This window comes from Rhipicephalus microplus, chromosome 9 (assembly GCF_043290135.1).
Source record: "Rhipicephalus microplus isolate Deutch F79 chromosome 9, USDA_Rmic, whole genome shotgun sequence".
In the NCBI taxonomy this organism is placed as follows: domain Eukaryota; kingdom Metazoa; phylum Arthropoda; class Arachnida; order Ixodida; family Ixodidae; genus Rhipicephalus; species Rhipicephalus microplus.
The window spans coordinates 31,484,511-31,508,424 of record NC_134708.1 but is presented as its reverse complement, the minus strand read 5'-3'; the positions used below and the strand labels follow the sequence as shown (position 1 = coordinate 31,508,424).

Sequence of the window (23,914 nt, the reverse complement as noted above, 5' to 3'; positions counted from 1 at the left end):
AATGTATTTTCAAAGCTGAACCAAAACAAGGCGAAAGTTCGGGGAATTATGAAAGCTCTAAAATATGGTGAGCAAGTAGCAGGAAGAGTACCGCAATGGCGTGTTACGGTATGATCTTTTCAATTGCCCGTAATCTTTCTGGCAGTTTCAGATTTTCATATTGCAATTCGTGGAACATCTTGACCCTTCAGTCATGGCGTACATAATTTCGTACGCGAACTTCGCAGGCGCTTCACACGTCGCCTGTTTATGTTTTTTTATATGGTCAGAAACCAAGTGTGCACTTTCCTGCAGTATTTATGAATGGATAACTAGCGCCGACATAAGTTAATAGCACTGCGTATTGCTGTATATAATGGCTTTGCATGAGAGACTATCATAACCGACGATCGTTCGATGTTGCGCGTTCCAAAAGCAACATGAAGAGTATTTTTCTCTTCGCTCCAAAGAATATACAGACAAAAAGTAAACTGCGCATGCATACGGAGCTTAATTGTTGATGCGATTTATCCAAGTATTGAAGCTAAATGACTGCGTAACTATCATATAATTAGTTACACGCTAATTTACTTTAGTTACTGAAGCTATAGCAATGTAATACTGAGCGACTTGTAAACATGCCATGCGAGTTTGACGCACGCGCACATGCACATCTTGGTTCGTGACTGTAGGGTTTAATTAAACAAACGTGATAGATCTGAATATGTTTGATCGTATTGAATGCCACACAGCCATGCTATGAATGTTGAAACAGTAAAGAATCTTCCGGGAACCTGTTAACGTTAACTTAGTCGCTTGCAACTGCGACGATTTCTGCGTGGCATACTAGAAGCTGTGATCCGCTGGTCATTTGCATTTTGACTCATCTGCGTGTATTGTTTTGTCGGTACTTTCGCATTAGATCAATGCTGTTGAGATTATTTTATGAAGAAGCTCTTTATGGTATCTGTGTTTATTTTTTAGCATCTCCTTTCCGCAAGTAATCTTTGCGTTTCATTTTAAAAATAACCATTTTTGGTGATGAGTGATTTTAACCACATGCTCTGGTGGTGCCCCTCTTTACAAGAAAAAAAATGGAGATTTTTTTCATTAATGCCTTTCATTTAATGCTCACAAGTGCGGTCCTCATACAACAGCTGAATGCTGTCCAGCGGCCCGCGATACCCCTTTGAAACGGGGGTGGAATCCTTCAGGACCCCGATAAAGTTTTCCGTCCGTCCGTCCGTCCGTCCGTCCGTCCATCCATCCATCCATCCATCCATCCATCCATCCATCCATCCATCCATCCATCCATCCATCTATCCATTCATCCATCCGCACAGGGTCTTCCTACAGTAGGGTCTTCCTACTGTACCTTGACGATGCCCTCATCGCCAGCCGCACACCTGAAGATCATGAGCACCATCTACGCGCTCTGTTCCAACGTCTTCAGCAGTATGGCCTCGTTGTGAAAGCCTCTAAGTGTACTTTCGGCGCATCTGAGCTCGAGTTCTTGGGCCATCACATATCATCCAAAGGAATACGCCCTCTCCGGTCCCACGTTAAAGCAATTCAGGATTATCCTCAGCCTACAACACTGCGCCAATTACGCCAATTCCTGGGGCTTGTGAATTTTTCCAGGCGCTTCATACCACACTGTGCCGAACTGCTACGACTGCTCACCGACCTCCTTCGGTCGACCGCCGGCCCGTCCTCCGCCATTCCTTGGTCGTCAGAGGCCCAGGCCGCCTTTGCTGCTGCTAAGCAAGCGGTCGCTAACGCCGTGCTTCTCATTCATCCACGCAGCAACGCCCCTACTCGGTTGATGGTGGACGCATCCAGCGTGGCCGTCGGAGCCGTCTTACAGCAGTGCATTAACTCCGAGTGGAGACCCTTGTCGTTTTACTCTCGGAAGCTACTTCCTGCTGAGACCCGCTACAGCGTCTTTGGCCGGGAATTACTAGCCATCTACGCTGCAATACAGCACTTTCGGCATTTCCTGGAAGGATGCTCGTTTTACGTGCTGACTGACCATAAGCCACTGGCGTATGTTTTCCGCACTAACTCATCCAAGTACGTGCCCCGTGAACTCAGCCATCTGGCTTATATACCGGAGTTCACGACTGACATCCGCCACGTGAAAGGAGCTGACAACACCGCCGCAGATGCCCTTTCTCGTATAGCCGCGGTTGACTCTCCACCGCCAACCATTGACTGGGCCTCATTCTCCTCGGCACAGCAGGATGATAGAGAGCTTGCCGCTTTTCGGGAGAACCCCCGTTCTCTCCGACTACGCCTGGTGCCTCATCCATTATCACCTGAGCGCTTGTGGTGCGATGTCTCAGCTGACCTTCCCCGCCCTTTCGTTCCCGCTTCATTACGACGCACCGTTTTCCACTCCTTACACGACATCTGTCACCCTGGCATTCGGGCTACTCAGCGTCTTCTCACCCAGCGCTATGTCTGGCTTAGAATCAACGGTGATGTGCGCGCTTGAACGCGCATGTGCCTGCCCTGCCAGATGACAAAGGTCTCCCGTCATACTAAGACGCCGCCCCAACCTTTCCTTCCACCCGGCCGTCGTTTCGACCATGTTCATCTAGACATTGTGGGCCCTCTACCAGTGTCTCAGGGGTACCGTTATATATTGACCATGGTCGATCGCTTCACACGCTGGCCAGAGGCTGTTCCAATTCAAGATATCACAGCCGAGACAGTTGCCCGCGTTTTCATTTCTACGTGGGTATCCCGTTTTGGCTGTCCTGGCACCGTGACAACAGACCGTGGACGTCAGTTTGAGTTCTCGCGGTTTACTTGCCTTAATCGCATCCTCGGAGCCAGACATTGCCGTACCACGGCTTATCATCCCTGCGCCAACGGCATGGTGGAACGCCTTCACTGACAACTGAAGACCGCCTTGACTACCCGCCTCAATAGAGCCACCTGGGTTGATGCCTTGCCACTGGTGCTCTTAGGTTTACGAGCTGTCATCCGGGCAGACCTGCAGTGCTCAACAGCAGAGCTGGTGTATGGCACTTCTCTACGGCTTCCGGGAGACTTCTTCACGTCAACGAAGCTACAAGACCAGCCACAGCAATTCCTACAACGCCTCCTCGACTGCGTTCAAGACCTCCGGCCCACTCCACCCAGACCCTCCGAACACAAGACCATATTCGCCCACCCTGATCTGGCCACTGCAACACATGTTTTCGTGCGCCACGACGCGGTCAGACCACCTTTGACATCAGCCTACGACGGACCATTCCGCGTCCTTCACCGCACCCCCAAAACTGCCACTCTACTTCAGAACAGCCATGAAGAGACAGTCAGCTTGGACCGACTCAAGCCGGCGTACCTGGAGACCACCCTAGAAAGCCTCTCATCTACGACTGATCTTCCGTTGGAATACCACAAACGGCATGTCACATTCCGACTTCCAGTCTACACGGGGGGCCCTGTAGCGCCCTCGTTCGGGCGGCGCGCAAACCGGAGAGCGCGCGATGGCGACAGAATAAAATAAAGAAGGCGCTAGGCCGTGGCACGTGAAGCCACGGCTCACGTTCCGGGCTGGCATCGGTTATCGTTCAGGCGTGTCTCTCTTTCGCTCCTGTGGCATAAGCCTACACATCCATCCATCCATCCATCCATCCATCCATCCATCCATCCATCCATCCATCCATCCGTCCGTCCGTCCGTCCGTCCGTCCGTCCGTCCGTCCGTCCGTCCGTCCGTCCGTCCGTCCGTCCGTCCATCCATCCATCCATCCATTCATTCATTCATTCATTCATTCATTCATTCATTCATTCATTCATTCATTCATTCATTCATTCATCCATCCATCTATCCATTCATCCATCCATCCATACCCGCAGTTTTCTTATCGTCATCAGCAGGAGCCTACTTTATGTCCGTTAAAAAATGAAGGCCCCTCGCAATGATCATCCAACTTGTAGTCCTAATTTATTGTAATTCGCATCCTGACCGTTTTTTATTTTTAGTTTTTAAATGTCACAGTTTCGAATGACCTTTCAAATTTTACACTACTCAATCTTGCCAATCCCCCTCAATGGATATGTGCCATTATTTTTTAAGGAAAAATGAAAACGAAAAACAATGTCAAACATGGACTAGGCCACTGCCTAGTCCATGTTTTGACTGTAATTATTTTTTAAAATGTCTTCACTGCACGTAAGTCACTGCCATTCTCGGCTGTTTTTGCCATCTCTTGTTGACCATTCTGTTGGTGGGAGTGGCCACTGCTTGTCCTTCTTGCGCATTACGTGGCTGATCCAGGTCTATTTCTCTCGTACGATGGCAGCTATAGAACATTGTCACGTTGCAGGTGTAGAGCGCAGTCAAACAGCCTCAAAGAGCGTAATGAAACTGAGAAATATTTATCAAAGGCACTTGTGGCCTCAAGAAAGAAAAAGAATGTGGCAGTTACGGGGCCGCAGAGACCCAGCCGCTTTGTCTCTGGGGTTCACTGACGGGAAAGTTGCCGATGCCTTGCAATGGCTTATTAAAGCTTCAAAAAGGTTCAGACTGTAGAACCTATTATTACCCCTCAATTACCTTTTTTTCAAATAGCTTTATTCGTTCATTTACCTATTGTTGTTGGTGAGACCACCTGCTTAATTTTGTGTATTCGTTATTTCTAATTGTATATTTCTCATTTATTTTTGCCCTTTTTCAATAGTTTAAAAACCGTGAGCTTACAAATTAACAGTATTTCGTCAGAACTACCTGGTTCTTGGCCAATCCCCTAATGTGGGTGTGTGCCACAGTTTCTGGGCACTTCCTTCCTTCCTTCCAGCCGAAAGGAAATGCCACCCGGCAGCATTCACAAAAACTAAAAACGGTCTGCACATACTCGTCATTCACTGTGCTTGAGATCCGTGTGCTCATATTTGGGTGCACGTTAAAGAACCCCAGGTTGTCGAAATTTCCGGAGCCCTCCACTACGGCGTCTCTCATAATCATATGGTGGTTTTGGGACGTTAAACCCCACATATCAATGAAATCACTGTGCTTGAGATGGGCGCCCTGCGCGGTACTTCATCCCGACGCTCCTGCTTATCGAAGTGTCGACCTAACACCAAAGTATTCGTTATCAATACAAGAGAGCAGCAGGCAAAAGCTAAATCGCCTATTACTTTATGTGTTGGCGGGCCCATGTTACGTCATCAAGTGTTCGGTGTTGTCCGCGAAGCGAATATTTATATTGCTGGAGATATTTTGCTGAGAGGACTGAGATTTGGGTACGTATTAGTCTGCAGATCTCTTCGGTGGGTTAACGCGCGTTTGTCAAGACGGATTTTTTGGACACGACGCTGTGCTCATCAGAGACTTTTTTCACCTCAATCTTTTTTTTTGAGGTTTCCTTTGTTCGTCCTTGTTTTATATTTCTGTTTCATTTTTTTATTAAAGTATTCTTCAAATCTGCAAGTAGCCTCGTTGTTTGCTTGGGACTGTCTACGTTCCCAACCAGAACACCCTAAGAACATCATGGTTTTGTCACAGACAGAAAGGAGACCAAAAAAAAAGGAACAAAAAAAGCAAAACCTAAATAGAAACAAGTAAATAGATAGGCTGAGTAAGAAAGAAAGAGTCATAAATAGAAAGAGAAAAAGAAGAAAAAGTGAGTAGGAGAAAGATAGTCACAGAAAAAAAATCTAGATAAAAACAAAGACAAGAAAGACGTAGAAAAACAGGCGAAAAGACAAAGAGAGAAAACAATACCAAGACTACATGAAAAAAATCGGGGGGGGGGGGGGGGCTTAAGCTTCGCCTTTAAGAGTTGAACAGGATATCGATATCCTGTCTCTAGTGCGCACTTCAAACACTCAATGTATGAAATATTTGGCTTTAAGCTATGAAGCCATTATGATATTCGCATGTTCCGACGCCGATGGCTATGTTCGCTTTCATCATGCATTATTACAGCTATATTTCATGTTGTGTTGTGAAGCATGTTGTGTTGCGAAGAATGTATCCAGGACGCGCGTTTTTGTGAAGCAGGAAAGTTAGTTTCAAGACATTTTCCAAGCACAGCAAATTATTTTCACTATATTCACAAGCAGAGGCATGGCTGTGTGGTAGAACACCTGTTTGCCACTCAAGCCACGGTTCAATATCAACTCCACCCCGGAGTTTTTTGTTATTTATTTTATTTTCTTTGTTTAATATTTTTCGGTCATGCAAGCATGATGATTTTTCGCTGACAGCCAACGACGCCGACGCCGGCATTTATGCGAAAGGAGCTTTTCAACGCTATCGCGCTAATACGAACACAGCACGCTAACCCGCGGCGAGTCAGAACGTTCACGGAGGCTATAGAGTTTCCTACAATACTTACTAGAGGGAACTCTGGCGCTAGTGTCTGTGGGAGCTGCAACGCATGGCGCTTCAGCGAGCATGGGAATAGAGAGTTTTAGCAGAGCGGGCCAGCGGCCAGCGGAACGGAGCGGACCAGCGGAAACGCCACTGCGCATGCGCCAGTACGCTGAGGCGGCGAGCGGCTTTACGGCGCTGCGCGCTCGCCCGCTCGTTTCGTCATCCCAGCGCAGCGCGCAGCGGCGGCCGGGCGAGCGAACGTAGTTATTCAAAATGGCTGCCTCCAACGGTCGCGGTGTCGCGTCGCCGGCCGTGGTCGCGTCGAACGCTTCTGAAACAGGAATGCAACCAGCTAAAAAGCCCTTGAGTTGCTTCAGTGCTCACGAGGACCTCTGTCTTCTTCGGGAGGTGGCCGCGGCGAAGCCGTTTGGCGATGACATCAAGTGGGTGCATGTTCTCGCTGCGGTGAATCGGGCGGTGGGCCGGGAGGTCACCCTAAGAAGAATAAAAGATCGTGTAGACATTTTGCTGGGATACTGGAAGCGGCAGGACTCCAAGAACCTTAAAAAGTGAGTATATTTGTTCATTCTGCACGTAATGCTTTCAGGCCAACCCCCAGCGACAGTCTTGTGTTCCGCTTTCTCGTCTCCTTTTTCATGGCGCTGTTTTATCGCTGTTAGCTGGCGCGCATGTTTATCTGACGATCGTCCCTTTGCCTATTCAGGTCGGGTACAGAGGAGCAGTACTCTGAAAAGGAGGAGATCCTGCAGGACTTGTGGGATTTTTGCGAAAGTGTGAAGTACGAGCCCAGGATTGCTCCCAGAGGTGCCGCCTGCGCGGCGCGAAGGCGGAGGTTGGGAGCGGAGCCCCCGGTAAACACGGACGAGCTGCCGGGGGTGACGCTCTCAGACGACGGCACAGGCGACGGCGCGCTCGGTTAGTTGATGACGCCTACTGTTGTGCTGTCTTCTCTTTTCTCTTATTAATTGAAAGCAGGTTCTGCTGCCGAGCTGTTGCAGAGCGTATACCTGCCATCTGCCGCTAGCCCTGGTGCTGAACCGGGGCAAGAGAACGAGCAGCAGGAACAGCGCGCCTCACCAGAACCAACACAGCAGCAGCGGCCTCCCTCAACTGAGCTACAGCGGCGCCAACCTGCAAGTGTGCAGCACGCCCTCCCAGGCACGAGTAAAGGTAAGTGTGGAGGAAGGTTTATACACTACTTCTACACAGCAGAACGGTATGCAGGAGAGCATCATAAGAAGACGCCAGTGAATGCATCTTAAAAGGGTTAACAGTGCATGTAGACGAGGACACTCAAGCAAGAAAAGGCAACAGAAAGCGGTGCACTGCAACTGATATTTTATTCAGACTCTAAAACATCCACTGTGAAGGCCAAAAGAACCTTCTCGTGTATGCTTATTGTTTGCACTGGAAACCACTGCGCACTCTGCATAGCGGAGCAAAAGCACACTTTTTACTGTACGAAGCTAAGTAGTCGCAAACAACAGTCTTATGTTCTCGAAGAAAAGAAGTAGACTATCTGGAGCAACGAGGGTGGAAAGCATCTTTCAAGATGCTACACTAACTAGCCCACCAAGCCACCCCTGAGAAAGTGAATGCAGTAATCAGTCACAGTTTATGTATTTCTGTCCTTTAGTGTAGACAAGTCGGCCTTCAGTTTGCTCACAGTTATACAAACTGTGGTGCTGTTTTGTGACTGTTTCTAATTTTTTCTGAATCACATGCATTCAGTTCCCTTACATGTGCACTGAAAAAATATCCACAGCAAGAAGGGCAATGAACAAGGCAAATGTTAAGTAGGCACACATTTCGCCAAAACCACCAGCTCCCTGTAGAAGTGCAGCTTGCTGAGCCAGTTGGTACATGTCGAGGGAACGGAAACCAGCAAAAAGGACGCAAAACACGAGGAGAGACGAGAGCCAGCGTTGTGTTGTCTCGTCTTTCCTCGTGTTTTGCGTCCTTTTCGTTGGTTTCCGTTCCATCACCACCTCCCTAATGCATCTTTCAGACATAAAACTTCAACAGATTTCACAGCAGGCTTTGACAGAATTCACAGCAAGCATCTAAAACTTAGGCAATTAAACACTCAACTGCAGCACAGTTACGGGTTTTACAACGGCTATGTGTTACTGCTGATTATGGAGATCGTGTTTTTTGCGTGTTGTTACACAATTACGCAACAACGTCCGCTACAGTGCATAAACTCGCATTAACTGAATGCCGAAATTTTTTTGCCTTCACAGGAATGAGAGGCTTGCAAAGTCTCGGGCTGCAGCTGCTAGCCCAAAGAGAAAAAAAAACGAACTAGATTTGCGCTCTAGGGAGCTAGAAATCTAAAAAATGAAACTTCGCCACGAGGAGCGTCGTCTGGCACTGGACGAGCGGAGATTGGCCCTGGACGAAGAGAAGCACCGCTTCGAAGTTGAACGCTGGAGAGGCGAACGGGAGAGCCTACTCGACGAGATAAAAAAAATGCTTGATGAACAAACCACCAAATTGGCACAGCACAACAACACATAAGACAACACCACCACAACACGTAAGTAGAGAAATATCTCCAGTGGGATCACATTTCCTACACGTAAACTCATATACAACTTTATTTAAAATACAATGGTTCAGACTCGAGGACGCCTAAGGTTGTAGATTATTTATTTATTAGGAGGTAACGGCAAGACATCACTGCGCACCAGCATTTTTCTTGCGCCGAGGGGTCTAAAACGGGTAGTTCCAGCAAAAACACGTTCGGCTGGTTAACAATTTTGAAAACTGCTTTTCAAATGTATGGAAGTGTATGTCTTGCCGGAACAATACGGGTAATTTCATTGAAAATGAGATACTGTCGTGTTGTACCTAGAAGTCCTCGGGTAATAGAATCTTAATTCTTTGATAAATTGTCGGCTTCATTGCCTCTGTCATGTTTTTTTTTAAGTGTGAAAGGATCCAGCGTCAAGTGTAAACCTGACAACACCATACGGTATGCAATTCTTCAATAAAGTCTTTGTTTTCGAAGCTGCTTGTCATGGAACATTACCGTGGGGCAAAGCGAACCTCGAGAACTGGTGGTTCAAGGCCCAAGTGTAGGGATACGTCGACACTGTACACACATTTCGCACTGTACAGAGGGGACTTACATGCATGGGAAATTAGATGACACTGCCAGTAATGTTGTGGCATTTAACACAGTATAGCGGAAACGCTTGTAACAATACGAAATCAATTTCTTCATACGAAGAAACACAGGAATGTCAGTTTTTTGCACTTTTCGCTCGGCAGATTTCATTCACTAGAGTGTCATAACAAGTAGCGTACGTTTAGTTCAGCAAATTACAGCCACAAGATCATTCTAAAGCATGGCTCGCCAACGAACTTTGTTTCGATAACTGTGGTTGCTTGTACAACACTATTTGTGGGCAAGGTAAACTTCAAGCTGTGGTGGTTCAAGGCCGAAGTACTGCGATACCTGGGCACCATACAAGCAAGTGTGACAGTTTGCGAGGAGTGCGCTCGCTTTGTGTATGCGTGGAAGGTTCTGAAGGTAGAGTTTCTGTTTTTTTTTTTGAAGTCCACGAAGGCAAACAGTCCGACAATTTTTCCAAAACCCCAGTCCACAGCCTGCCTCACACTACTCATGGCTTTGTTGAAAGCTAATTGTTCAGGAGTCAGGAGAGCTCCGCCATAGGGCTTGAGCAGAAGGGGCCGCAACGGGTAGGCAGGGTCCCCGTAGATGCAGTAGTCGTGACCTTGAACGAGGTTTTGTAGTTTCGTATACGCGGCGCTGTTTCCAAAGTTACCTGAAAAAATAAATTACGATTAGCTGGAGCTGCGCCCGTTCCTAGCAGGGAAGGAGGAGGCGAGTGACGTTCAGCAGCGGTTTGATCCACCAGCTGTGCTTGTCATTTACTCGCCTGAATCGTGTTTGCTGCCGGGGTATGATCCGTCCAACTGGCAGATTATGCCATTTGGGCACATTATAGCTTGGTACTTCAGGACGTGGACTCTCTTGTGGCCGCTGAAGTACACTTTTTGGTTGCTTGTTGGTCGGCATATTGGCCGCGCCATGCCATCAATGAAGGCCCAGCAATTTGTTAGCGGGGCACCTTTCGCGTGAACGGCCTGAAAAAATAACAAACGAATATGTCAGAAAGTTATAATTGCAAATGTACAACTCTAATTATTCTCGCTTGCCTGTGAGAACTCTTCCAGGGTGTCCAGGTTCAGCCACGTGTGGTTATTAACGTCGTCCAGAAGGTGGAAGAAGTTGTCCACGATGTGCCTGAGCACTTCGTTCGTCAATGACGATATGGTCGAGCTGTGTCGGGCGAAAAGGTGTTCCAGATCGCGCAGCCGGTTTGGGTAGGCTAGTCTTCTTAGCGTGATGCAAAGGGCCTCGTCGCCGGGAACTGACACCCTCTGCGAAGTTGTTACTTTGTCAGGTATGCACAAGGCTCTCTGTAGCCTGGGTACATCGTCCTTTTCAAACCGAAAGTACGTTCTGAACACGCCACTGTCGATCGCATCAATGTCCAAAAGACCTCGCATGGAGAGTGGGTCACGCCGTGTCTCGCCCAGAACTTCTAAGCACAAGACGTCGACTATTTCATACCATTTCAACCGAGTCAGGAGCAGGGGGTCCTGCAGTATGCTCTGGGGCATTGTTCAAAGCAGTTATCAGCGGCAATTTGCTGCGGCAAGCCACACACTGTCTGTTAAAAAGCGCGGCAACAAACAGCTGGCTTGGAGCTTCGACTTCAGTTGGCGTTGGTGACGTACTTTCCTCAGTTTAACGACTTCGCTAAAAGATACAAATCACCGTTAAAGTAAAATAATATGTACTGAAACATAAAATTCGTGTTTTTATTGTGTTTTTAGCATCTAAAAATAAACCTTTACTTTTTTTTTCTATCAGGGTAGTTCAAATTTGAATGGACAGATGGCGCAGTACAACGCTTCGCTGGGGGCAGCAGCCGATCGCTCAGCTAAAACTCTTTTTTTCGCGCGTCGTTCCGCTGGCGCTGCGCTCGTCCGCTCCGGTTCGCTGGCCGCTGGCCCGCTCTGCTAAAACTCTTTAATGACAGGTAGTACACGCATTTGTCTAATATTAGCTCTTCTGTACTGCTTTTGGATCCGTGTGTGTTCGTGTGGCTTGGAGCTGTTTTCTTACCTTTTTACCTTTTACCTTTTTTAAATCTGGTCACGGCTTACCTTTTTAAATCTGGTCACGAAGTTCGAAAAGGTTGAATCTCTCTTTCAAAACAAAACCGAAACAAAGTAATAAACAAAGCCGCAAGTACGATTCGCCAACCACAAGTACGAAGACTAGACAAATGTGTGTACTACCCATCGTTTCCATGGTCGCTGAACGATCGCAGTGCCAGAGTCCCCTCTAGTTAATTTTAGGAAATTCAATGACGGAGGCATCTCTGCAATACATATAGGGTCACCGTTCCACGCGTTGACCCGGGAAAACCGCATTCACCGGTGCGGTTACGACTGTCCGGGCGAGTTGTGTCTGTCCGGGCGAGTTGTTGGTTGAGTAAACTTTTTCGTCCTCTTCTGCAGATGTAAATTGGCTACAAAAACAGGCCGCCTTGGTGTGGCACACTGCATGGTTACAGTGCTCAGATGCTGACCCAAAGGACCTGTGTTCGATCCCTGCCGCAGCGTTTACATTTCTATAGAGACGGTGTGCTGATGTACAGCGTGTATCAATCGTGTGATGGAAGTGCATGAACCTCGTGCGTCCGGAATCACACGGCGTGTCTCATAGTCTGACGTTAAACTTAATAGGAACGTTAAGCTTCATAAAGCAACCACCGCATGTTTGTTAATGCTTGTCGGGATTAAGAATCCCATTAGCACATGACAAAAGTTGGCATTTACAATTGGTTTCTCAGCATTACAAGAAAAGAGTCACAACATATCCACGGAGGGAATGATGATGAGTGGGGCGAAGCTTCCGTCCGTCTGTCTGTCTGTCTGTCTGTCTGTCTGTCTGTCTGTCTGTCTGTCTGTCTGGCTGTCTGTCTGTCTGTCTGTCTGTCTGTCTGTCTGTCTGTCTGTCTGTCTGTCTATCTATCTATCTATCTATCTATCTATCTATCTATCTATCTATCTATCTATCTATCTATCTATCTATCTATCTGTCTGTCTGTCTGTCTGTCTGTCTGTCTGTCTGTCTGTCTGTCTGTCTGTCTGTCTGTCTGTCTGTCTGTCTGTCTGTCTGTCTATCTATCTATCTATCTATCTATCTATCTATCTATCTATCTATCTATCTATCTATCTATCTATCTATCTATCTATCTATCTATCTATCTATCTATCTATCTATCTATCTATCTATCTATCTATCTATCTGTCTATCTATCTATCTATCTATCTATCTATCTATCTATCTATCTATCTATCTGTCTGTCTGTCTGTCTGTCTGTCTGTCTGTCTGTCTGTCTGTCTGTCTGTCTGTCTGTCTGTCTGTCTGTCTGTCTGTCTGTCTGTCTGTCTGTCTGTCTGTCTGTCTGTCTGTCTGTCTGTCTGTCTGTCTGTCTGTCTGTCTGTCTGTCTGCATGACAGACAGACGGACAGATGTACGCTTCTCCCCACTCATCATCATTCACTCCGTAGGTATTCTAGGACATTGTAATCATAACAGCGCCATCTATCTTCTTCATCGTCAACTTTACAAAAACCACTAACGCCATCTAGTGAACAATTCTTAAAACTAACTGCAAGTGGCTACTACTACAACATACTATTACGAGGGAACGACCCACACCCTTTAAGGAGCTTCACTCCTAAAAACAATGGGAGAGGTCTTCGTGGTTGTTGAAGGTTCATGTTTCTTACGCATGTTATATATATATATATATATATATATATATATATATATATATATATATATATATATATATATATATATATATATATATATATATATATATATATATATATATATATATTATCATCACGCAATGCTAGAATTTAAGCCAGTTGTGAGTCAGCGCTCATGTGTGCGCCTCCTCCACTGCTGTCTCCTCCTCATGCTGTTTTTCGTTACAATTCATCATGCGCGGGATATTTTTTCTGTTTTGGTTTTGTTTATTTTTGCACACATCAAGAGTCTTCAGAACGTTACTGCCTTGACTTCGCTTTTCGGCTCCAGGAAAAAAAAACTTTACTTTCCGATGCAGTCAAAAACAAAAGCAGCAACATTTATAAAGCATTCGGAATGTTGGGACTCAACAGCCATTCGATTCTGACTCGTGCGCTGACCGCATCAATCATCAGTTCGAATGAATATCATAATTTCCCTCACAACCATCGTACTGTTTACGACGCCTATGAACCTCAAGGGCCTCGACGATGATGCGGTAAGGAGAAAATTCCGTAACTCGAAGTCATAGGTGCTGGGTGCTTTTACGTAATAGAATATTTTCATGTATTGTGAGCATGTGGCACATAATTTAGGAGGCATGGAATGTTTAACGAGCTTGAGAGAGAGAGAGAGAAATGAACGTTTATTTAAAAACAGTGTTCCGAGCGAGGCCCGGTATCACCCTAAAGTGATACCGGGCCTCGGAGGGAGGGTTCCCTGGTCCGGCAACCCTCTGGCTTCGACTGCCTTCTTGACCCTGGCGACGAGTTGTCGCTGGTCTTCCAGGTCCTCGAGGATGAGCTTGGCCTCCCATTGAAATTTAAGTCAGTTGTGAGTCAGCGTTTATGTGTGCGCCTTCTACCCTGCTCTCTTCTCGTGCTGTTTTTCGTTACACTGCATCATGCACGGGATATTTTCTGTTTTGGTTTTATTTCTTTTTGCACACCTCAAGAGTCTTCAAAACGTTACTGCTTGAGAATCTGCAAAAAAAAAAAAACACTGATTGGCACGTGGCTGAGCATACAGGGCGCTGAAAACAACTCTCTGCTGCGTCTGCCACTTTAGAATGTCTAAAACACTATGCATGCTCACAAAGTGAGGAAAAAAAAAGGTAGGGAAAAACGATGTTTATTTAATACACATGGGTATTTGCAACAGGCGTTTCTGAACGCTGAACTTTGGAGACACCCTTTCAAATTTTATTGCTTCGTATTTGGCGGCATTTCTTAATGAAAAATGTCTTTTTCGAGGGCAAACATTAACGACGCTACATGTTCATGTGGGGTACCGAAGAGTACATAGAAGACACTCGGCACGTTTCTGTTTGGTGTCGCATAAGTTTGCTGCTGCAGAAGTCTGCATATAGGTGTCTCATTGGCGGTCGGGACCAAAATCAGGCGCTTTGAGAAGCGCGCCATGGCTTCCGTTTTCTCTCTGCATTTTCCGCGTAATACTTTTTTTCCCGTAATCAAGGAGGTGCGCTGTGGCGGAACTTGCATACCGAAATTTATTTATTTATTTGCAAATACTGCAGGTCGTACTCGGGTCCAAGCAGGAGTGGGAATATCATCAAAAACATTACCAATATTAATGCTTAGAACTATTCATGACTTGAGTAGTAAACCACAATTAACAAGCAAAAGAAAATGAATAAACAAATATATTTTGCAATAACAAACACACATTATAAATGATAAAATATGCACGTACAATATTTCAACACATGAGATGAACACTATGCACAAAGAAGTGAGCGCGAGAATCAACTGCAACAAAGCTGTTCAGCATGAACAGAACTTTACGTGTCAAACGAAAGGTTATTTTTAAAAAACGGCACAAACAATTCAGCTGTGTTAGCGTTTACTACTTATTCGGGTAATTTAATCCGTTGTGATATAGAGAAACCAGGGCCCGCGTATGGATACCGCATTATTAGGAAAAGTAATAGCAACAGCATCAGCAAGCTGTGCAGTTGTACTGGTGGGCACGTTGCCTTGCAACGCGTAGTGAACACATTGCCAATCCACTAAACTTATAGGGGGGCACTTTGCAACGCTCCTTCCCATTAAGCATAGATATCTATGACAGAATCTCGGACGAAATTTATCAGGACCTTACAATTTCTGATCGAATACCCGTGACACAAAGGTACGTGTGTGTAGCGAAGTGAATATCTGACACACTCGAGGAGTGCTTGTTGTTCCGAAAATGAGTAGAAACCATGGATGAAGCATTTATGTAGATTATTTGAGGGAGGGACAGCGGGAGTTGTGGGCAGGGCTGAATATGTTTCGGATGTTGAACCAATTAGTGCAGTCTGTACCTGATCGAATATCTCAAACGGCAGTTTAGGAGCCACGAATGGCACTTCATGGCAGCTGTGACGTCGCAGCAATGGTATATAGCTCTCATTAGAACTCCGTCACATACGTTATACGTCACGAGAACTTATATCATACTGTACGGACGAGTTTTCATAGCATATCTCACGTCTTTCATCCTTACGTCGCGTATTAGAACTCCGTCACATACGTTATACGTCACGAGAACTTATATCATACTGTACGGACGAGTTTTCATAGCATATCTCACGTCTTTCATCCTTACGTCGCGTATTTGGGACGAATTTAGCACTGTCTATTTTTTGTAAAAGTCTTTTTTTTTTCAAATGTGGAAGCAGTTATTATTGTGAGCATTATTCATTCGCTTCACCTTCTGCGCTTCACAATGTTATAATTGCATGACTGGTTTTCTCCATACCGAACCTTGTCCGCATGGTGTCGGCGTATATGACAAACCTTTTATCAACTTCACTCTCCTTTTGTTTTTCCCTCTTTGCTTGGCTGCATTGTCCTCTCTCGAAAAAGTACAACACATGCGCTGTATAGTTATTTCATTTAGCAGGAATTTAACGTTATGGCAGCTTGCGACGCCTTGAAACCTTAACGATGACAGATCTTTATGCTCGGGTCTCTCTTGATCATGTTGGCCGGAAAAGAATGGCGATCACTGTTTATTTCAAAGCGTAGTTCTTAGTACTTTTCTCTTTCACAGGCAGACGCGTTGAGCCCGAGAACAACGGACACTTCCTCTTTTTTTTTCTCTATTGCACGGTGCAGGTTTTTTTCAAAATGGTTTTAACCTAACGTCACTTTCCGACTTAGAAAACAAGTTTGCGCGGCAACAATTATATCCATAAAGCGTTCGAAATGTTCGGACTCGGCAGGATTTGGGTTTAGACTCGTACGCTATAGCCGAGCCAAGTGCTGAAATTAACCTCGGAGCAATAATGTTGGTCACCGTCGTTCTGTGTGCGATAGTCGGGACTGTTAAGGGCGGTGGTGTTGACGAGTACAACGTAAGTGTGAAACTTTATAACTCAGTCAGATAGATGGGTCGGAGAATTCGACGTATAGAGTATAGGGAATTACTTGCAGTGCATGTTGATGGAACTTCATGTTGATGGAAGTCAGGAACGGTGCGGTTGAAACAAGCGCCATTTAAAGCTGCTCCGTCAACATCCCCTTCTATCACCCATGTGGCAGCTCGAGCGTGACAGTAGAGTCACAAGACTACTGGTTCAGTGGCCTTCCACATGCTCGCGTGTATAAAAGACTGAGACCTTAGACGTTTGTCTTAAAATTTGGAAACCGAGAAAATCGCTACGTCTCATAACAACCGAACTAATGCCACATCACTAGCGATTTGTTCATTTATTCTACGCATAACTTCAAGGTAATGTGACTCATTGGCTCAACAACCGAACAGCTTAGTGTTACATTTGAGGGAATCATGCATTTACAGTGGCGTCGCCCATAGTTAACAGGGCGAAAGCTTTATATGTCTCATGATTCGAAAAGTTAACGTCATCGGCGTCAGCGCTAAGGGTACAAAAAGTTGCGGGACCCTACGAACAACCCAAGTGAAGCTCCGCGCAAACTTTCAACGGACCTTGTCAAAGACGTCGTGACAGCATCGCTTGGCTTAGAGTACAACGCAAGGTGAAGTGCAGACAGCATAAGGGAAGTGAGGGTTGTGGGGTGATAAGTCAACTGAGGACGGCAGAGTAATTTAAGAGGTACGTGTCTCGTTAGGGCATGGGCTTTCGTGTGTGCTCTCCTTAGCGTTAGTTTCTTGTTTGTTTGTTTCCTTTACGGCACATACCCATTCTGGGCGAGTGGCCAAGAAAGCGTTGCATGACATTGCAATGAACACGACAATAGTGCTTTTAAATATACTACTGAAAACAATAAAAACATCAAACACGTAAAAATATAACGTGGAAATATATTAGAGAAACAGAGGGAAAAAGGATGGAACAGCAAAAAGTGAGGTTCTGGAATTTTGAGCTGACCAGACATCATTAAAAGACTGTAATTTCGTTTTGGTTTCCCTTCAGGAATTCGCTGTGTTGTCAGTTCTGTCGCACATCTTACGTTCTTCTTTTCGTATTTCTATCCCCGCTTCTTTTAACTCGAGTGTAGCGTTGTTGGTGTTGTAGTACAGAACTTTTTTTCGTGCAAAATAAATGTATATTTGAAATGCAATTGAGTTTGTTTTCATATTGGAGTGTGCGCCTGTGCTCTACCCACAAATTCCTTGTTTGATGGGCTGGTCACTAGCAATTGGTTCCAGTTGAACTCATTCTTAGGCTATAGTTGGTGTCATAGTGAGTTTAACATATTTATGCAGTGGGGTGCGGAACATGAAAAAAAAGAAGGAAAGGTACAAAGAAAAGGCAATATAATAGGGTGGGGGGCACAAACAGGGCAATCGCACCTCCCACATAGAGTTTCCTAAAGCTAACCATAGGGGACTCTGGCGCTGCGATCATTCAGTCTCCTTGGGAGTGATAGGTATAGTATACGCAACCATCACGATCTTATTAGAGCTGGCAGCTCGTTATGAGATAATGTGGTACGTGATGCCAACAGAAAAATAATCAGTGTCCCTCACTCGCCTCAAGGGCAAAGGGCGGTGTTGACTGACGCTCCCACTTTTAAATGCATGTGCATACCCCATAAAGTTAACGGGGGGATAGCCGCCGTGGTAGCTCACATGGTAGACATCAGACGCGTTATTCGGGGGTCGCAAGTTTGTTCCCTGCCCATGGCAAGTTTTTTTCTCGTCCGCTTTTCTTTCTTCGTAGTTACGTTACTATTACATCTAACAACATCCCATATACTTTGATTGGCTCAAATGTTGGTAAGTTTTCATTAAAAAAATTAAATCATTACGTGCCAGTTTGATTCGGTGGCTAGAATACATACCACCCTAGTGAAGCGACAAAGCGATCGTTCAGCGACCATGGGAATGATGGGTAGTACACACATTTCTCTAATATTCGTACTTCTGGCCTTATTCTTTTAGACACACCTTTCCATTTCGGGTCACTAAGTTAAAAAGGGTTGAATTTTTCTTTCAAAACAAAACCGAAACACAGCAATAAACGAAGCCGAAAGCGCGATTCGCCACCCGCAAGTACAAAGAATAGGCAATTGCGTGTACTACCAATCATTCCCATGGTCGCTGAACGATCGCAGCGACAGAGTCCCCTGTAGTTAATTTTAGAAAACTCGGTAGTTTCAGCACCAAGCTGACGACATGGTGCCGAAGTTCCCCGCACCGACTGCTCCCGCTGCGGTGAAACACGATTAGAGTTACTGTATATGCTTATTTAAAGGTAGCATATTGCCACAGGCATGGAACGAGGTTTAGCCACGCCAATGCGAGTATGTGCCATGGTGAGAAAGAAGAAGAGGACGGTTGGTGTGTGCTCGTGCTCTAACGTTCGGTTCGGCTCGACGTCCAGTGCTGCTCCTGTGAACAGACGTTGTGGTCGTTCTGTGATCACGTGACATTTTCTGGTGGAGGTGCTGGGTAGTGTTGTATGCACTGCAATCAGCAGCAAGGTGCCGACACTAGCCGCGACTTGGAAGAACCAGCTGACCTACGGCGTAGCAGGCGACAACTAGGCCTACCTCCTGAATTCGGACCATTTCCTCAACTCGGCAGTACTATGGCTAGTGCGGGAACGCAAACCCAAGAAACATCAACGCTGCCTCCTCCATGGTTCTTCAACGTCCCGCGTACTCCGAAGCCGTTCCACGGTGACCCTTATGAGGACGTCGACGACTGGCTTGACGACTACAACCGTTGCGGCAGCGTCAACGAGTGAAACGAGCAGCGAAAGCTTCGGTACGTCTACTTTTATCTCGAGGACTCTGCGCGCACTTGGTTCGAAAACCATGAAGCCACTATGATAACCTGGCCAGAGTTTTGCAACCAGTTGCGAAATACTTTCCGAAGCTCTGACCGAAAGGAGCAAGCGGAACGGCTCCTCGATTCCCGAAACCAGCGTCCGAACGAGAGTGTTGCCATGTTCGTTGAGGACATGACGCGGCTGTTCAGGCGAGCCGACTCTTCAATGACGGAAGAAAAGAAGGTGCGCCTCCTAATGCGGGGAGTGAAGGAGCAGCTGTTCGCGGGACTAGTGCGGAACCCTCCCGGCACTGTAGAGGATTTCCTTCGCGAAGCCACGACAATGGAGAGAATGCTAAGGCAGCGTTCGTACCAGTATGAACGTCCTGGCAGTCTTTCGTCAGTGTCGTCGGTCCTACAAACACCTGACGTCACGACTGTAAAAGACCTGACGGAGCTCGTGCGCAGTATTGTGCGCGAGGAGCTTCAAAAGCTGCAAGTGGTGTCTTCTCCGCCCCATGTTGCTGCTTTAACGGATGTCGTTCGCGAAGAGGTCCGGCAGCTGGTGCACCCCATGACGACTCTGCGTGCAGCCGAAGTCCAACCCATGATGGCCCCGCGTCCAGCCGAAGCTCCGCTATTAACGTACGCGGAAGCACTGCGTACTCCTGCACCGGCTGTTGGCTATCCGTCCCGTCCGTCCACCCTGCAGACGGCACCGTCGTTCTACTCGGGACCACCGCAGTGCGGCAACCCACCCCTTACACGGAAATCCAGTGTATGGCGTGCTCCCGACAACCGGCCTCTATGTTATCACTGTGGTGAACCAGGTCACATCTACCGTGAGTGCGCCTACAGGCACATGGGTCTTCCCGGCTTTCGTCCGGATGCTCGTCGACCCAGAGATGGTGAGCGGCCCCGTGCTATCGCCGAATACTTGGCAAGCCAACGATCCTCAACCCTTCCGCGTCGCCAATCCCGCTCACCATCTCCACGGCGTTCCACGTCACCTGGCCAACAATCAACCTTTGCGGACGTCCTCGCAGGAAGATCACCTAGATCCACAAGCCCGCGCCGGGGAAACTAAGAACAGCGACCTCTGGGGGTGAGGCCGCTGTTGATCGACCGTTACAAGACCCTCCCCCGATTTGCCTGCCGACATCCGACGACATTCTTTCACCGACGTGCGCCATCGACGACAAACAGGTCTCTGCTCGTATCTCTGTTCTTGTCGACAACCACCCGCTGACCGCTCTGGTAGATACGGGTGCCGATTATTCTGTTATAAGCGCTGACCTCGCTGCGCAGCTAAGAAAGGTAACGACACCTTGGGGACAAGGAACCAACCTCCGGACTGCGGGAGGTCACCTATTGACACCGCTAGGAATGTGCACTGCCCGCCTCCGAATTCGTGAGTCGACGTACATTGTTTCCTTCGTTGTATTGCGCGAATGCTCCCAAAACCTGATTCTCGGAATGGATTTTCTCCGCGAGCATGGAGCCATTATTAACCTTCGCGACCTGCTCATAACGTTATCTAACGACCATACAGCCCTACGAAAGGATGCAGTTGCGCCGACCACAACACTTCGAATTGCTGACGACACCATCGCACTGCCGCCGCGAGCCAGTATGTTCGTAACGGTGGAGAGCGACTGTGACAACAAGAGTAGTGGCATCGCGGAAACTAACCTCTCGATGCTCTTGGCTCGGCAGATTTGTGTCGCGCGTGCTGTCGTCAAACTGAAACATAGGAGGACTCAGCTTCTGATCACGAATTTCGGCGGCCAGTACCAACACTTAGCAAAGCGAACAGCAATCGCGAACTTTGAAGCCATCGATGACGCAGAATGTTCCACTATCGCTCCGATTGCCACTGCTGCCGAAGGTAACACTGATATAGCCAGCACGGTTGACGTGAATTGCCAGCTATCCTGTGCGCAGCAACAGCAGATACGCATGATTTTACGTACGTATAGTGATTGCTTTGCGTCCACCTCCAAAATCAAGCAGACCCCAACCGTGAAGCACCGCATTATAACGGACCCTACCGAACAGCCTGTACGACAGCACGCCTACCGCGTGTCGCAGAAAGAACAAGAGGCAATACGTTTTCAAGTGAAACAGATGCTCGACGACGACGTCATCCAACCCTCGAACAGTCCATGGGCGTCACCCGTCGTACTTGTTAAAAAGAAAGACGGCACTCTTCGATTTTGCGTCGATTACCGGAAGCTCAACAAAGTGACGAAGAGAGACGTCTACCCTCTCCCACGCATAGATGACTCACTGGATCGACTTCGACATGCCCGATATTTTTCCTCAATGGATTTACGCAGCGGCTACTGGCAGATCGAGGTCGATGAACGCGACAGGGAAAAAACAGCATTCATAACTCCCGATGGCCTCTATGAATTCAAAGTGTTACCATTTGGATTGTGCTCTGCACCGGCAACGTTCCAAAGGATGATGGACACCGTCCTGTCCGGTCTGAAGTGGGAATCCTGCCTCGTGTATTTAGACGACGTCGTTGTTTTTTCCAAAACATTTGAGCAACATTTACAACGACTTCAGTCCGTCTTCGTCGCTATTCGATCTGCAGGCCTATCTCTAAAACCGGAGAAGTGTCATTTCGGCTACGAAGAACTAAAGTTCCTCGGCCACCTTATCAGTCACGATGGCATTAGACCAGACCCAGAAAAGACCATGGCTGTTGCTGCATTTCCTCCACCTTCGAACAAACGGGATTTGCGCCGGTTTTTGGGTCTCTGCGCCTACTACAGGCGCTTTGTCCAGAGCTTTGCCAACATCGCTGAACCCCTTACCCGTTTAACGAAGGAGGATACTCCTTTCGTGTGGGGTCCAGAGCAGAGAGCCGCTTTTTCCCAGCTTCAGCAGTGCCTTCAGAGTGAACCCTTACTAGGGCACTTTGATGAAGATGCCATCACCGAACTTCACACTGACGCAAGCAACATCGGTCTTGGTGCAGTACTCGTCCAGTGGCAAGACGGCGCTGAACGTCCCATCGCTTATGCTAGCCGCATTTTGTCATCTGCGGAAACTAACTACTCGACCACGGAGAAGGAATGTCTTGCTGTTATTTGGGCGATAACAAAGTTCCGACCGTATCTGTATGGCCGTCCATTCAGAGTAGTTACGGACCATCATGCCCTCTGTTGGCTGGCCAATCTCAAGGACCCTTCAGGGCGCCTCGCGAGATGGAGCTTACGCCTTCAAGAATTTGAGGTTACAGTCGTCTACAAGTCGGGCCGCAAGCACACTGATGCTGATTGCCTTTCGCGCGCACCCCTCGCGACGACATCGAGGAACGATGATACCGATGGCCATTTTCTTTGTGCAGTCAGTGAATCTGACTTGGCGCAACAACAGTGGAATGATTCAGAGATCCAACAACTTATCAAATACCTTCAAGGTCGCAGCTCGAATCCACCATCGGCATTTGCACGTTCAGGGTCATTTTGTCTCCGCAACGACATCGTCTACAAAAAGAACTTCGAACCTTATGCGACTGAGTACCTCCTCGTCGTTCCACCAGGGCTACGTGCTGACATTTTATCTGCCTGCCACGACGAGCCTTCCTCCGGCCACCTAGGATTCGCACGTACCCTTGCCCGGATTCGGACTCGCTACTACTGGCCAAAGCTCACCCAGGATGTAAAGCATTACGTTAAAACATGCAATCATTGCCAGCGCCGTAAAGCCCCACCTGTGCGCCCTGCTGGTTTATTACATCCTATTGCACCCCCGTCACAACCGTTTGAACGAATCGGCATGGACTTGCTTGGGCCCTTCCCGAAGTCACATGATGGCAACCGCTGGATCGTAGTCGCTACTGACTATTTAACGAGGTACTGCGAAACAAAAGCCCTACAACGAGGCACCGCCAATGAGGTTGCGTATTTTTTTATCAACAACATCGTCCTCCGCCATGGAGCGCCAACAGTTCTTATCACTGACCGTGGAACAGCCTTTACAGCCCAATTGATGCAAGACGTTACGAGACTTAGTGGAACAGCTCATCGCAAAACAACCGCATACCATCCACAATCCAACGGTCTGACGGAGAGATTAAACAAGACGCTCGCTGACATGCTATCTATGTACGTCGACCGTAATCACAAGAACTGGGATGCAATTTTGCCATACGTAACGTTCGCTTACAACACTGCGGTTCAAGAGACTACGGGTTTCACTCCATTCCGGTTGCTTCACGGCCGAGAAGCAATTACGATGCTTGATGCCATGCTGTTGCCTGACACGACCGATATTACTACTGATGCGAACGACTTTCTCCGGCTCGCCGACGCGGCCCGCCAGCTTGCACTCAAGCGGATCCAAAAACAACAACGAATCGACTCGCAGAGGTACAACTCACGTCATCGCCATGTCATTTACCAACCCGGTGATCTGGTCTGGCTGTGGATCCCCGTTCGCAAAAGGGGCCACTCGGAAAAGTTACTTCACCGCTACTTCGGTCCCTATAGAGTA

At 47.3% G+C, this 23,914-nt stretch overlaps 2 protein-coding genes across 4 annotated transcripts in view; one reads left to right on the top strand and one right to left on the bottom strand.

Moving 5' to 3' along the window:
• Positions 1–40: 40 nt before the first annotated feature.
• The window catches only part of LOC142771653 (uncharacterized), a 38,217-nt gene continuing 14,343 nt past the window's right edge, over positions 41–23,914 (top strand). Inside the window, exon 1 of one of the 3 annotated variants that reach the window (XR_012886051.1) lies at positions 41–108. Coding sequence is in view for 2 of the 3 variants with exons in the window: in XM_075873417.1 (XP_075729532.1) it covers positions 13,623–13,700 (78 nt within the window). In the remaining variant the exon portion in view is untranslated. Of the gene's footprint in view, positions 109–13,525; positions 13,701–16,424; positions 16,563–23,914 lie in introns of those variants that run through there. The other 2 variants (XM_075873417.1, XM_075873418.1) reach the window with 2 other exon arrangements.
• Positions 10,168–10,923, bottom strand: LOC142771652 (uncharacterized). Its single transcript, XM_075873416.1, has 2 exons — positions 10,522–10,923; positions 10,168–10,449 (listed from the first exon to the last, which is right to left on the bottom strand). The coding sequence occupies exons 1-2, from the start codon at positions 10,873–10,875 to the stop codon at positions 10,234–10,236; spliced, it is 570 nt and encodes a 189-aa protein (XP_075729531.1). The 5' UTR covers positions 10,876–10,923; the 3' UTR covers positions 10,168–10,233.

What these genes read in the sequence shown, in the direction of transcription:
- LOC142771652 (XM_075873416.1), bottom strand. Translation starts at nt 10,875, where the DNA reads ATGCGAGGTCTTTTGGACATTGATGCGATCGACAGTGGCGTGTTCAGA. An exon ending in CCCTGGAAGAGTTCTCACAG is followed by an intron (nt 10,450 to 10,521) that starts GCAAGCGAGAAT and finishes TTATTTTTTCAG; the next exon opens with GCCGTTCACGCGAAAGGTGC.